Consider the following 13,802-nt stretch of genomic DNA (forward strand, 5'->3'; position numbering starts at 1 on the left):
GAAGAGGTGAGGGGATTAACAAGTACAAATGGGTAGTTAGAGAAGAGCCATGGAGATGTAAAAGTACAGTACAGGAAATGGAGTTGCCAAAGAACTTACACACATGACCCATGGACATGAGCAATGAGGGGACTGCCTGAGGGAGTGGAGGGTGCTGGGTGGAGGAGGGAGTGGGGAAAAAATTGGGACAACTGTAATAGCATAATCAATAAAATACAATAAAAAAAATAAAGTCACAACCTTGACATCAAATCTGTTGAAATCAGAAGTAAAACCTCACACCTGGTAAGTGAAGACTAGTTTCCCAGGGTGGACAGTCCCCCTGGTATTTAATCCCAAAGTCTTAAATATGCCCTTGATTTAGGTGAGAGGATTAGCAGAAAGGAGAAAGAGGGGAGAAAGAGAGAGAGAATGTGTAACTAATTCCAAAGTCCAAAGAAAAACCAGCACGATTTACATGGAAGTTTCAAAATCAAACACTCAAATTACAAACCCCAAAACACCCATCGGCAAAGCACAGAAGAGCATTTCTTTATACATGAGACGTGAGAGGGCAAAGGGCACAGACAGTATATCCACAAATGCTAATTTCTTCAGAAAGTTTCATCATGACTGCAAGTCCAGAAATTGGGTTGGCAGTGAAACTGAACACATGAACTTCACCAAGCGAATGTTGAACAGTCATTTCTGTAAAACCTGGGGATTGTTGCTAAGAATAAAGGGATCTAGGGCCAGTATCTCCAGGGATTTATGAGTAAGAGTGGGCCCCTACCGCACCTGTTACTATGAGAGGGTGATGTCACTGTTGATTCAGCCTCTGATGCTGATAAGCTCACAAGGAGCGGCCTCTCAATGATGGTGATTCAGAGTCTCACCCCACCCTCCAATAAGTGCCCCGGATATTGTCCCACAGCTGATTCAGTGGGTGATGTTTTCAGTAGGAATACCACAACTTTTCCCACTAACTCAAGCTGGTCAACTTGTTCCCTTTTCAAACATGCCCACACAATGGCAACGAAGAATTTGTGGGGGAGGGAGGGAGGGAGGGAGGGAGGGAGAGAGAGAGAGAGAGAGAGAAAGAGAAAAAGAAAGTACTCATGCTGAATCCACGGCTAATTCTAACCAGCAGGTCCTATGACAGAAGTACACATGTGCCTCCCCCTATACTTCTCCCCAAAATATCAAGTCCAAGGAGTCATGATGACTCTTAGGATGATCTCATCCCTCTGCCATGAGGAAGTTAAGAAAACGAGACTAGAACCATATTCCTCTTGGGCAACATGCCAACAGGTGAGTGGCTTGGAAAGAGCATTAGATTCTGGTTGGAATCCGATACCCTTTAAAGGAGATGTGGCAACAATTAACCCTCAGGATTATTCCTCTAGCAAAATGCCTGCTCGGAGAATAGTCTTTTTAAATGACACCCACGTGGAGTGAAAGAACGTGGGTAGTCCAGCTCCTTCAAAACACAGTCCAATTCTGACCGGTGTTGAGCGCCTCACTTCTTCAGGGGACGACTCCCACAGATCTCTCCACACCAACACACACAGTTCTTACACCTGTCCTGCTACGTGCTGTTCTTCCTTCCATAGATCACCATCTACCTGCCTCCTTCTGTCTCCTCCGACTAGAAGTCCGCAAGGGCGGGATTTTGTCTGTTTTGTCCCATTATGCCTCCAATGCCTAGCACAGAGCTGGTGCTGGCAGGTACTCAGCATGAATGGGTTACGTGAATTCACGAATGACTGCCGCAGTCAGCCAGAAGGACCCCTCTCCCTCTGAGACCCTCGGAGCAGGAATTATCCATCCCCTTCCCTTGGCTGCTCACAGATTGTCCGGTCCGTTGCCTTTTCCTGTTGTAAAGAGCACAGGTTTGAAGTCCAACTGCCACCAGAGCAAGCGGCCAGTCTTTCCCACTTCCCGTCTCTGTGACGTGCTCTATCTCACTGAGTCTCGCAGGGTCAACGACCATCACTTGTCACTGGTCATGGTGAGGTACAAAGGGGAGAGACCGCCTATGTCTTACTGGACACATAGCAAGTACTAGTCAATACAATGTTGCTTGTGATAAGAACAGAGGATGAAACAACCTTTTTTTTTTAAGTAAGTATGTCTCAAATACTGAATGGAGCATTCTGATACTAAAAAATTAGTCATTTTCCCCCTAAAATTCAAATGTCCCTGGGTGTCCTGTGTCTTTTATTTGCAAAATCTGGCAATGCTGCCCATTGGGCAGTTACCTCCCTGAAGGTGGGGTGGTATTTCTTACGTCAAGATTATAAAGCATTGCCATATAACACTCCCTCCATAAATATTGATTGATCAGATGGACTTTGGAGCTGTGAGATTTTTATCTTGGCCATGAACTGATTGAATTAGCCTTACATTATTATCTTGAACTTTTTTGCATCTCTCAACAAGCTCTTTCCAGGCTCCTGTGCATTGCCAAGAACTAGAAGAATGGACACCAGGTCTTGAACAATTAATGGGCCTGAAGGATACACAGGAGTAAGGTGTTGGGTGTATCTGGGAGCCTTGCTCAAGGAAGGTGTCACCCAGACAATAGGAAACCAAACAGATGGCCCTGGCGGGCTCAGATCTCCGTTTAGATTTTGATCTGGTGCTTCCTTACACCAAAGCAGAAATGGATCATCTGACCTTTAGACTAGACTGCAAGCTGTTTTGTGACAAGACAATTAGGTAAGGTTACAACGGGGATGTGCAGGGCTCAGAGAAACTGGGGAGTGCCAAGCAGTGACACATACCCTGAGATCAGCCCCTCCCCCAGTTTGTGTCCTTTCTGTGGTTCATGGGGGCCTTACTGACAGAGTTCCCTCTTTTCTTGAAAACAAAAGGCACAATTATGGGGGGAGGGGTGGGGAGAAAACACAGACAACTGTAATGGAACAACAATAAAATAATTTAAATTAAAAAAATAAACATAAAACAAAAGGCACAATTACACCTGAAACTAATGTTATAGGTCAATTCTATCTTTTTTTTAATGCACAGTGGAATAGCTTCCAAAAGCAAAAGATAAATATATATAAACTTATATATATACACTCTGAAACTTCATTCATTCATTCATCAAGTACTTATTAAGCACCTATTATGTGCCAGGCCCTGTTCTAGACACAATACAGCCTGTGAACTAAGTAAGACAAAAATCCCTGGCCTCTTGGAACTTATGCTCTGGTGGAAAGTAAATGAAATGCATAGGATGTTAGATGGCAAAAAGTGCTACAGAGGAAAATAAAACAAAGAAAAGGAATGGAGAGTATTGGGGCCAGGGTTTACAATCTCAAATGGGGGTTCAAGAAAGCCCTCACTGAGATGGTGACATTTGAGCAAAGAGTTGAGGACATAAACGAGTGAGCCGATAGTATAAACAGTAGAAATAGCCAGTGCAAAGGCCCTGTGGTACATGCATGCCTGCTGTGCTCTAGGATAGTCTGGAAGTGATGAGGGCAAGAGTAAGGGGGTGATCACAGGGCAGACCATGGAAACCTCATAGGTCATGGAAAGGACTTTCACTTTTTAGCTTGTGTAAAATGGGAGCCACTGGCCGATTCTAAGTGAGACTGATCTTTTCTAATTTACATTTTTAAAACCACCACTCTGGCTGCTGGGTAGAGGAAAGACTGTGTTGGGGGACGTGAAAGGGCAATAAAGACCAGAAAGGAGACTGTTGCAACAATCGCAGTGAGGACCCTCTCAAACTTCTTTTGGGAAAACTCTCCTGGGATGAGACAAGGTGTATCAGCGTGTGTCGATGCCAAACCACAGAAACAGGTGTTCTTAGCCTCCAGCTTGCCCAGGTATCATATAACTGAAAGGCTTTCGGCTTGTTACAAGCTCTCCTGATTATAAAGCCCAGTAATTATTATCTAGGCCTTGGCCAATTATCCCACGGGGTCCGGTGCTGGCTACCGTTGACGATGTTGCTCATGGGGAACGGGTTCACCCCTTCCGGGCAGGCCCCATTAGTCCTGGCGGGAACACCTGAGCGCACAGGGATCCACACCCAGGTCTCTGCCCGACTCCTACACCTTGAATAAGTCCCAGTTGGAACATGAGTTTGTTGAGGACTGATTTCCTCCCACCCCTCCGTCTTGAAGGCCACAGTAATTGCATTCTCAAGGACCCAGAAAGTCAAAAAGACAGACCAGAAGAAGGATAAGTGCTACTCGCCCAGCATTTATTTGGAAGAGAAGGTCAAAGGGGAAGAGGCTGAGAACTGCACATAAGCAAAAGACAAAAGAGACTCTTCAAAGGCAGGAGAGGCTGAATTCCAGCATCACAATTAAAATTACTGAGACGTAAAGATATAGAGACACACAGGAGTGAGCAAAAGTAGGTTTACGGTTTTGCATACGCAAAACAGTTTATTCTTGTATTATTTATTTGTGTTATAACTGTACACTTGGTTTCACCCACCCCTGTATTCTCCGAAGGGAAGGGGAGACTTCCTTTCCCTTAGAAGGGTGCACAAGGTTCCACTGGAGACGCAGGTTGGCAACGAGGCACAGAGGGACACAGGCGAGCGCACACGTCGTGAAAGATACAAGTCCAGGACTATAGCCCCAGCTCCGCCACTACCTGGCCGGGCGGCCAGTTGTCCAACCTCTACGAGCCTGTTCTCTGTTCTAGGGTGGGGGACCATGACAATGGCCTTGGACCACCGTGAGGCTTGACTAACCTGTCAAGTCTATGAGGCCCTTTGCAGGACACGCTCCTAATGTTGGGTAGAAATATTTCTATTTTTACTTGTTGGCCACCTCCAAATAAATACTCAGTATATCCCTTCTTTCATTTTATGCTCCAGTTTGATTAAAGAAAAACACCATTTTCCTATACAAATTCATATTTAAAATGGTACCTAACACTCTCCCAAGCTCCAAACAGAAATTCCCAGACACTCCACTGATAGCTCTGCCGATTACTGGAACACTCACTCACTGCTTCCCTAACCAGGAACTCCTTTTCCTTCCTCCAACTTTCTCCTCTTTCTCACCTATTCCCAGCATGAGTGCAAAGACACATTCTAGAAGCTGCTGGAACTAATTCTTGTTTAGAGCCACTTAGCTGCTGGAACCTTGAAGTCTTTCCTCAAATCAAAGCAATTTTTTTCTTCAGGGAGGCAGGCTCCCAATACCTTTTGCTTAAAAGCCCCCCTGGGGGACAGTGGGGAAGCAGGTTGTCTCTAGATGCTGGTGGGGCAGCCAGCTGACCCAGGCCATGTGAAGGGCAGGGTCTGTCGAAGTTACAAATGCACGCCCTGATTGGGCAGGCCCAGCTCTGCAAATTTATCTTCTGCATACACCAGAACATGCACTACCAGATATATATGCTACGTTATTCCCTGAAGTGCTGTTTTCTGAAAGATAAGATGTAGCCCATGGCCCACGCCAGTGTCTGTCAGGGGCAGGTTAAACAGACCCGGCACAACCATGCCACACAGCTACCACCAAAGTCAAAGAACGTGGGCGTTCTATGTAGAGAGAGAACACGGAAATATATTGTTGGGCAAAAAAGAAGGTACAGAGCCGTGTGCCACAGGTGCTACTCTTTGTGAAAAGATTATTATTAAATTTACGTTCGCATAAAGAAATGACTCGTGTATTCCCATAAGGAAACCCCGAAAAAGATACACAAGAGACCAATAAAGCCAGTTACCTGTGAGGAACTCATTGGTTACCTGTGCCCTGGGGAAGACCTGGGTATAGAGCGAAATGAGGTGGAGAGGAGACTTTTGTGCTTTTTTTAACCAAGTGCATGATTTGCCTACTAAAGGAATAGAAGGAAAACACCCTCGGTTATCTGCAGACCGAGGTCCTAGGCCTGGCCCTGGCCAATCTAGGCAGCCTCGTCCTGGGACCCTCTGCTCCTACAAGCCACCTTCCCTGTTCCCGGCGAGGGGTAGGGGGGTGCGCGGCCCTAGCCTGACTTCGCTGTGCGGTGCTGCACCCCTGCGCACCCGTGTCCTCGTCCGGGAGAGCTCTTTCCGCTTCTCTGCAGGCCTGGTGCAGACAGACGCCCTCCTGCTCACAAAGGCCAAGCAGGTAAATCCACTTCTCTGGTCCTCTGAACCCGTTCCCACCCCATGGATATTCGCAGAGTGTACTGGGCACTTTCTCTCAGAGATTTTCTGAAATCTCCCTGAGGGCTGTGGCTGGCTACTTCTCCAGGTCTCCTCATTCCTACCCCATCTGCTCCAGGCGATCCATGGCCTCGCCTTGTGGCCTGGGGCAGAGTATTTACGGCAATGGGAGAACAGAGCTGTATCCTTCCGCCCGCCCGTGTATTACAAGATCCTTTTAAAAAAAAAGGAGCAGAGGCTGAAACCTTCAAGGTCATCCTGACTTCCCCACCCTTCCCCGCCCTTGCTGCTCCTTGCCCCACTCCTCCCACCCCAATTCTAAACAGCATTCACAAGCAGATCAACTGACAGACCCACTGCAGCCCACCCCAAGCACCCTGCACAGTGGCAGGCGGTACCAGAATTTCCTTTCATAGCAAAGGGCGCTTTGGTCTAGTCACTGTTTGCAGAGCAAAGTTTGCTTTAGCACAGAAGCAGAAAGACCAGGAAACTGGTTTGGCTGGTTTGCTGAGCAGGAGAGAGCACAGGGATCCGTTTGAACTAAAGGTAAAACACCGGAGGGAGTGTCTCAGACAGAAGACACCAAATCCTCTGGTGGCTTTAATATTACTACTCACTGAGCACTTGACACATCCTAGAGTACTATCCTGTCCATTCCACAGATGGGAAAACAGAGGCTTAGAAAGACCTTAGCCGATGTCTCCCCAGCTGGCAAGAGCGTTACCTGGATTTCAATCTAGGCGGTCTGACTCAAGAACCTTCTAAACATTGGGAAGATGCCAGTAGGTCCTTGGGGGAAAGTGGAAGACTGGAGGTAGATGAAGGGGAAGGGAAGAGTTAAAGTGCAGAAAGAGAAAGGCCCGACAGCCCTGCCAAGCATAAGCTGAGGCATTTAAATGGGAAACAAATTAGAGAAAGGGAAACAGAGACAGGGAGAAAGAAAGGCCACTACAAATTTCTTTTTAATTGACCAAAGATGAAAAACACTTAAAAAGGACTAACTGCCTTTCCATTTCCGAGTTGGGGTTTGAGGTCTCCCTTCTCTGCCCTCCGAAGCTTTCAGAAGGAAGCACTCAGTGCGCTGTAACCCGGGGACACACAGCACAAAGCTTCAACAGCCACAGCCCCGACTCTTCCCTGGCCATCCACGACGCACATCCAGGGCTGGCCTGAGGCCGCAGAGTTTAAGAGGAAAAAGGTAAGCCAAAGTATGAGGAGCAGTAACTATTTATTCATTCGTGTATTCATTTGTCCAAAATGATACTTGAATGCCTACTCTGTCCCTAAGAAGTGATCCATCGATGCACCATCCTTTCTTATTTCTTTATGTTTGTCTCACCTGCCTTCATGCTCAGCCCACATCTGCTTTATTTATTACTGTAACCCCAGGGTCCTGCCCTGTGCCGGCACTCTATGAGTGGAACACGCACGTTTAATTCTCATGACAAACCTATAACTATTACTGCATTCCATTTTACACATGGGGAAACTGAGGCTCATCCAAGTAAACTGATCTACCCCGCGTCACACAGCTAATAGCTGAAATTCAAACCTGGATCTTTGAGATACTACTTCCAGAGCTATCCCAACCAGCCATCCTGAATTCACTCAGCCCCCGAGAGGAGATGGGAGTCGAGGCAGGGGAGAAACCCACAAGTCTGGATTGTGACAGGTGCCTCTCGGGGACTTTCGGGTTTTGGCAGCTTCTGGGAGATGCGAGAGCTGATTGCTTCAGCGACGGGCTTATCTGGGGCTACGCTTGGAAGGGAATGTGTAACAGACACCAAGGTGAGCATTTCGGAAGAAAAGGCTCGCTCAGTAAAAAGGCCCGGAGAGCAAACAGGGATTTCCATAGCCACCTGGCAGAGAAAGGGCAGGAGCAGCAGCCAGCCTCCCTTAAATGGCCCTGCAGGGCCCAGGACCTTGGGTTTCTGCTCCTAGTGAGGCACAAAAGCAAGGGCCGGAGGATGGCCCTCTAGGCGGCTTCCCCAGTGAGCCCTGCATAACCCTCGTCACAGATGTGAGTAATGCGGACGTGATCAGGAAATGATCCTCCAGGAGTCTGAGCGTTGGGGAGTGGGGATCTGATGATATAAGAGCATCCCAAAGCCAGTTTCTATTTGTTTTTTTAAAGCCCATTTAATTAGCCCTCCCCACCCCTGCAGAGGGTTCCCACCGAGTTTCAGCACATCTTTCAGAAAGAGGGAAAATGGGTGTACTTAATCCACACAGGTGGTTGTGCCTGTGAGCTAGGTCAATCCATCAGCCAGAGCTTGGATACAAAATATAAGCCTTGTTTGCCCAAGGCCAGGTGGCAGAGAGAGCAGAGCAAGGAAACCATCAGTTTAAAAGCCTGCTGCCTTCCTTGCCCCCACCTCCAGTTACCTTACAGCTGAGTGCACTGAGGTAATACTTGATCCCAAAACCAATTTGCGCTAAGAAAAAGAAAAATAATCAGAAACTAAAGAAGTTCACAGCTGGGTTTTGTTTGATTGCTTGTTTGTTTGTTTGTTGTTTGTTTGTAAAACATTCTCCATTCTAGAACCTGGAGGGAAACCAATGAAATAAATACAAGGATCTCACGGGCCACAGGAATGACCCCTGAGTTTAGCCAAATCCTTTTTGTGACACTCGATGGTCAGCAGTGGACAAAGAGGGACAAGTTCATCGTTTTCAAACTCCCACACAGCAAACTCTCCATGGAGCCAGTGTTTAGACCTGGTACTGATGCGGCTTCTCCCCATTCTCCAGGCTGCCCAAGGAGAGGGAGGCCAGCTCCCTAAACCCTGGCTGCCTTTTTAAATTACAAAGCCAGTTCTCTCAAGTTGCATGTGTTTTTTTTATCAGAAGGCCATTTCTGTCCTGGGGCAATTCATAGTCCAAAAAGCCCCCCAAAAGTGAAATGTCAGGAAAGCTGTTGAGTGCGTATGGGGAGGCGGCCATAAAGAGAACTGGTAGCAGCCACACGAGCGGCCTGAGAAGACCGTCACCAGCTGCGGGCCCCCTGCGCCTCGCACCTGCTCTGTCTGACCCGGCTCTCTCTCCACCACCCCTCTCGGGTCTGCCCTGTCAACACTTCCCCTCCTGCAGGCACACAGGGAGGAGGAGGAAGTCCACTTCCCGGCAGACACTAATTCCCCAAGCCCCTCTTTCCTTCTGGGGATTGCTGAGAAGAGAAGGGGAGAGAACGGGAGAAAGGCCAGCTGTGAAACCCTGAGCAGACAAACTGCTTTATGTATGCTTCACTTTCTCATCTGCAAAGTAGAAAAAGGGTACCCACACTCTTGAGTCTCGGGAAGAAATGAGGTAAAATGTATGAGGCACTTGCCCCAGAGCCTAGTTAAAAGTGAATGATAGGTATGGCTATTAATTCTAATAACTATTATACTATTAATATGTAATATTATTATTATTGGTCAGACATAAGAACTCCTGAGGCAGATAAAAACTAGACTAACACCCCCCTGGTGATACAAATGTCTTGATGCGGGAAAAGAAAGTGACCAGCACTTGTGTTGGGACACCTCACTTACACACACACACACTTCTGTTTCTAACCCCTGACCCCGTTCTTCAAGGCTGGGTCAGCTTTGCCTCCTCCCAGAAGCCAGTCCTCACTGTCCAATGCTACCCATCAAAACATTCCAGGCACCTAAATGCCCATGTTCCACTGTGCCCCGTAAGGGGGTCCTGGGGCACTTTTTGCAACCTGTTGGAGCACGAAGTCCTGGAATGTCCCCGTATCTCCATTCATTCCCAGGTGCCCGGCACAGTGCTGGGCAGAACCCACGGCCAGAGGTAATGGCAGACCTTTGGCAAAAATCAGGCAAACACTTCCTTACTGATCCAATAGAAAGCTCCACACACACAACACAGACAATTACTCGGAAAAGCAAATAGATTTTAATCAATCGAGCTGTAGTTTCTGTTTTAAAAAAATGCCACCCACTGTTGGAACAACTTCCAAATTTCAAAAATTTTTTTCAAACAACAGCATGATTGCTGTAGATTGTCCACGTGGCCAAAGACTGGAAGAATAAACAATGAACGCCCTCAGGGGAATTGTGGGTGATTTCTTCTTTCAAAAAGTGCTTCATTTATTATAATGATAACTTGCCTGATAAACTAAAATCGAGAGGGAGGAGAAAGTCGTTTGGTAAGAAAAAAGTAAAGCAATCTGAAAGGTGACCGGTTTGACTCCCGGTCAGGGCACATGCCTGGGTTATGGGTTCAGGACAAGGCTCCTGTGAGAGGCAAGCGATCTACATTTCTCTCTCACATCGATGTTTCTCTTCCTCTCCTCCCTCCCTTCCCCTCTCTCTAAAATAAAAAATTAAATTAAATTAAATATAAAGAAAGAAAACAAGGAAAAAAGCACCCGGGAATCAGGGAAACAGGTAAGAAACCAACCTCCCTTGCTTTCACCCCCAGACAAGAGAGAGATGAAACAAAGAAAACTCTAGAATTCCGATTATCACAGCGATAAGAGGTCACAGGGGTACATTTGTCCATTTTCATTCCCTGAGTCAGAGCTACCAGGCTTTTTTTTTTTAAAAACATCCTTCCTTGGGAGAATAGTTCTTGTACCCAAATGTTGTCATCTCTGTAGGTAAAAGCCACAACCTCGGAACTGCAGAGGTGGTGCAGACTCGGACCTGGGAGCGAGATGCTCATTCAAACCCCGCTCTGTGGGCCTCGGGCAAGTGGACTGCGCTCTCTTAGCCTTCCTTTGCTCGCCTGTGAATCAGGAATTGCCACTCTCCTCCCGCCCTGCCCACATGTTAGATTTTTGCAGTATTAGATGATAGACTGTCTCTGAAGTAGCCAGGACGACAGAAGACACACTGAAGTCCTCTGTTAGTGTCCCCTCCTCGTGACACATTTCACCACCCCAGGACAGCCCCTTCGACCACCGTGCGCCCTCAGCGCGACGCTTAGACCCCTGCATCTGCAGAAATTCCAAAGGGGCGTCATTTGAGTCAAGGAACAAGGCGTTTGCCCAGTCTAGCCCCTGGACGTGGGAGCGCGATTCTCGGACCCTGCCCGTTCCTACCCTCCCGGCCCAAGGACCCGGGCCGCGCGCCCTCACCTCTGCCCAGGACTCGGCCTCTCTCCAGGTGCCGCCGGGGCACCGTGAACGTGTAGCTCTCGGCACCAAAGCCGGGACGACAGGGGTCTGGCTCCTGGCAGGGCCGCGGTGAGACCTGGGGTGGGAGAAACGCGTTGAACCGGGGTGGCTCCGCGGTTCCCCTCCCGCCGACACCGAAACCCACAGCGCAGCCCCTCCCTCGCTCCCAGCGTCGGGATTGCGGGACCGACCGACCCACCCCCACCCCCCGGGGCAGGCGGCCTCTCCGAATTCTTTCCCAGACCTGCGGCCGCCGAGCCCCTAGGGACGCCAGGGACTGGGTGCTGTTGGGCCGCCCCCTCCCCACCTGGCCCCTCACCTCGTCCCCCCGCCTTTCTAGTTCCACCGGAGACACCCTTCCCCTTCCCAGCGCTAGTTCCCTCATACCCGGGACGCTCCCATTCCTAAGTCTGGCTCTTCACACCGAGGGCGCTCTCACAACTTTTGACCCCACTCTCTCATGCCGGGATCGCCCCCATACCGACTTACAACCCTTTCTGTAACTGTCAGGTGCCTTTATTTCTACTGATTCCCCTTTCGTCACCTCAGAGACCGTCCCCACTCCTCCCGGCCGCCCCTGGATTTGCACGGGGGCTCCCCTTTGCAATACCCTGACCCCCGCTCTGCCCCCAGGCCCCCCTTCCGCCCACGGCCCATTCTGCAGCCGAACCCGGGTCCCCAGAGCCCGCAGCGAGGCGCGCCCCCACCTCGGGTGCGGAGCGGCTGGTGGGCAGAGCCGCGCTCGCCTCCGCCGAGCAGCTTAGGCTGCTCCGGGCATTTGGGCGCAAACATTGTTGCAATAAAGGGAAGCGGGGACGACAGAAAAGAGGAAGGAACGACAGGAGAGGAAGGGACTAGGGGCCAGGGCGCGGAGACGTCCCCCGCAAAGCCGGGGGACCCGACGTACGTGCAGCAGCAGCAGCAGCAGCAGCGGCGGCAGGAGCGCGGGGAGTTTGCGGCACCGAGGGCCCATGGCGGGCCAGGCGAGGGTCGGTCCGGCCGGCTGGGCCTGAGTCTGGCAGAACTCTCAAGAACTTACAGGTGGCCTGAGGCTCCCGACGCCACTGAGTAGGGATCGGCCGCAGCCGCCAGGTGAGTCTCTAAGGCCCCGCCCCCGGCAAGGCTGATTGGCTGAGGATGCACCTGCCAATGAGCGGCGCGGCGCGGCCCAGCTTCCTACTCAGACGAGGAAAGGACGGCCCACCGGAATCCCGCCCCTGCCTCGCGCCGACCCGTTGACCCGCGGGAGCCAGGGTTGGGTGCAGGGGCTCCAGGATTTCTGTTACCGCCGAGATGCCACCCAGTCTCGCTGTGGGTGGCTACCACCTGGGCTTGACCCTTTATTGAGTTGTGTCTTTTTAACTCCAGGTCTCCAAAGGTTGGTGTCTGCAAATCAGTTCACTGGGCAGGATCTGCCCTTTCAAAACTTGTTTCTTCACTTTCCAAATGGGATAATAATCACAAATGCCTCCCTATGTTGTGAGCTTGCCACGCGATTAATGAGAACAACGTTTCCTGCACCATAAAAGCTCTGTACACATACGAGTGATAATAACAGTAACAGCTGGTGCTAGGTATTGGAAGTCATGGTGCCAGGCTCTGTGCTAAGCACGTGACACTGACCATCTCATTGTATCTCATCTCAAAACAACCCAAAAGCTGTGTTATTATCCTCATTTGAGAGGCATTACTGAGGCATAAAGAATTTGAGGCAAGTAGGTGATGGTGGAGGACTGGAACTCACCTTCCCCTTATTTTAAGGCCCTTTCTTCCATTAGCTTCACCTCCTGTGGCCCTGGCTAGCCTTCCGGCTGGAGCTGCAGTTTTCAGTCTGTCCTTTAATGTTAACCTGGAAGACACCCTTTCAGAGATCACTCAGACCTGTCATTTGCAGAAAACTCTCAATGTCCCACAGCAAATCAATGTCAAAGCCAAGACTAGAACCAAAGATCTCTGGATCCCCAGGCTGGAACTCTGCACCACACCATAGCTACCAAGCGCTTCTCTAGAGGATTTTTGTCCCCCCAAATAATTTTAGGACCAAAGAAAGAAGAGACATGCAAATGCTAGGTCAGACAGCTTCCCTGTCTGAGCGCCACGGGCCAACCACATCTGTGTGGTTTGGCTACCCTGACAAGGACACCGTCTTTCCCGTCACCCTGCCAGCCCAGTCAGAACTAAAAAACAGTGTGTGGAGTCAGCTGCTCACTAACCTGGTGACCTTGGCGAGTCCGTGTTCTCATCTACAAATGGGTTGATAGGCGCTAATGCAAGGAAATCGCAAAGCAGAGTACTTGGCACCTAGTAGCGGCTGCTCTGTAAATGTTTGGAGTGGAGGAGGTTGTTCTTTGGAAAGGACCACCCCCTTTCTCATGGGGAAGGCCATGTTTAGAATATTTTGCCCAAAGCTTAAAGGTAAATCTGAGCCCATGAAGCTACTTTCTCAAGCCCAGAGGAGAGGTGATGTCTCAAACCAAGACACTACAAAAACAAGAACACTACAAAACAAGACCTGACACTCTTTAGGGTCAGCTCAAGCCCCCTCGACCTGTCTGTCCCCTCAGTTTTAAT

General features: G+C 49.5%; 1 protein-coding gene across 1 annotated transcript in view; it reads right to left on the bottom strand.

Annotated features, from left to right (window-relative positions):
- Window positions 1-12,310, bottom strand: part of CDH1 (cadherin 1) — a 74,773-nt gene extending 62,463 nt beyond the window's left edge. The window contains exons 1-2 of the mRNA XM_045818754.1: window positions 12,139-12,310; window positions 11,193-11,307 (exon numbers count right to left, since the gene is read on the bottom strand). Coding sequence (XP_045674710.1) covers window positions 11,193-11,307; window positions 12,139-12,204 — 181 coding nt within the window. The 5' untranslated portion in view covers window positions 12,205-12,310. The remainder of the gene's footprint in view (window positions 1-11,192; window positions 11,308-12,138) is intronic.
- Window positions 12,311-13,802: the final 1,492 nt, after the last annotated feature.

This window comes from Phyllostomus hastatus, unplaced genomic scaffold (assembly GCF_019186645.2).
Source record: "Phyllostomus hastatus isolate PE091 unplaced genomic scaffold, TTU_PhHast_1.1 phas_scaffold_345, whole genome shotgun sequence".
Classification (NCBI taxonomy): domain Eukaryota; kingdom Metazoa; phylum Chordata; class Mammalia; order Chiroptera; family Phyllostomidae; genus Phyllostomus; species Phyllostomus hastatus.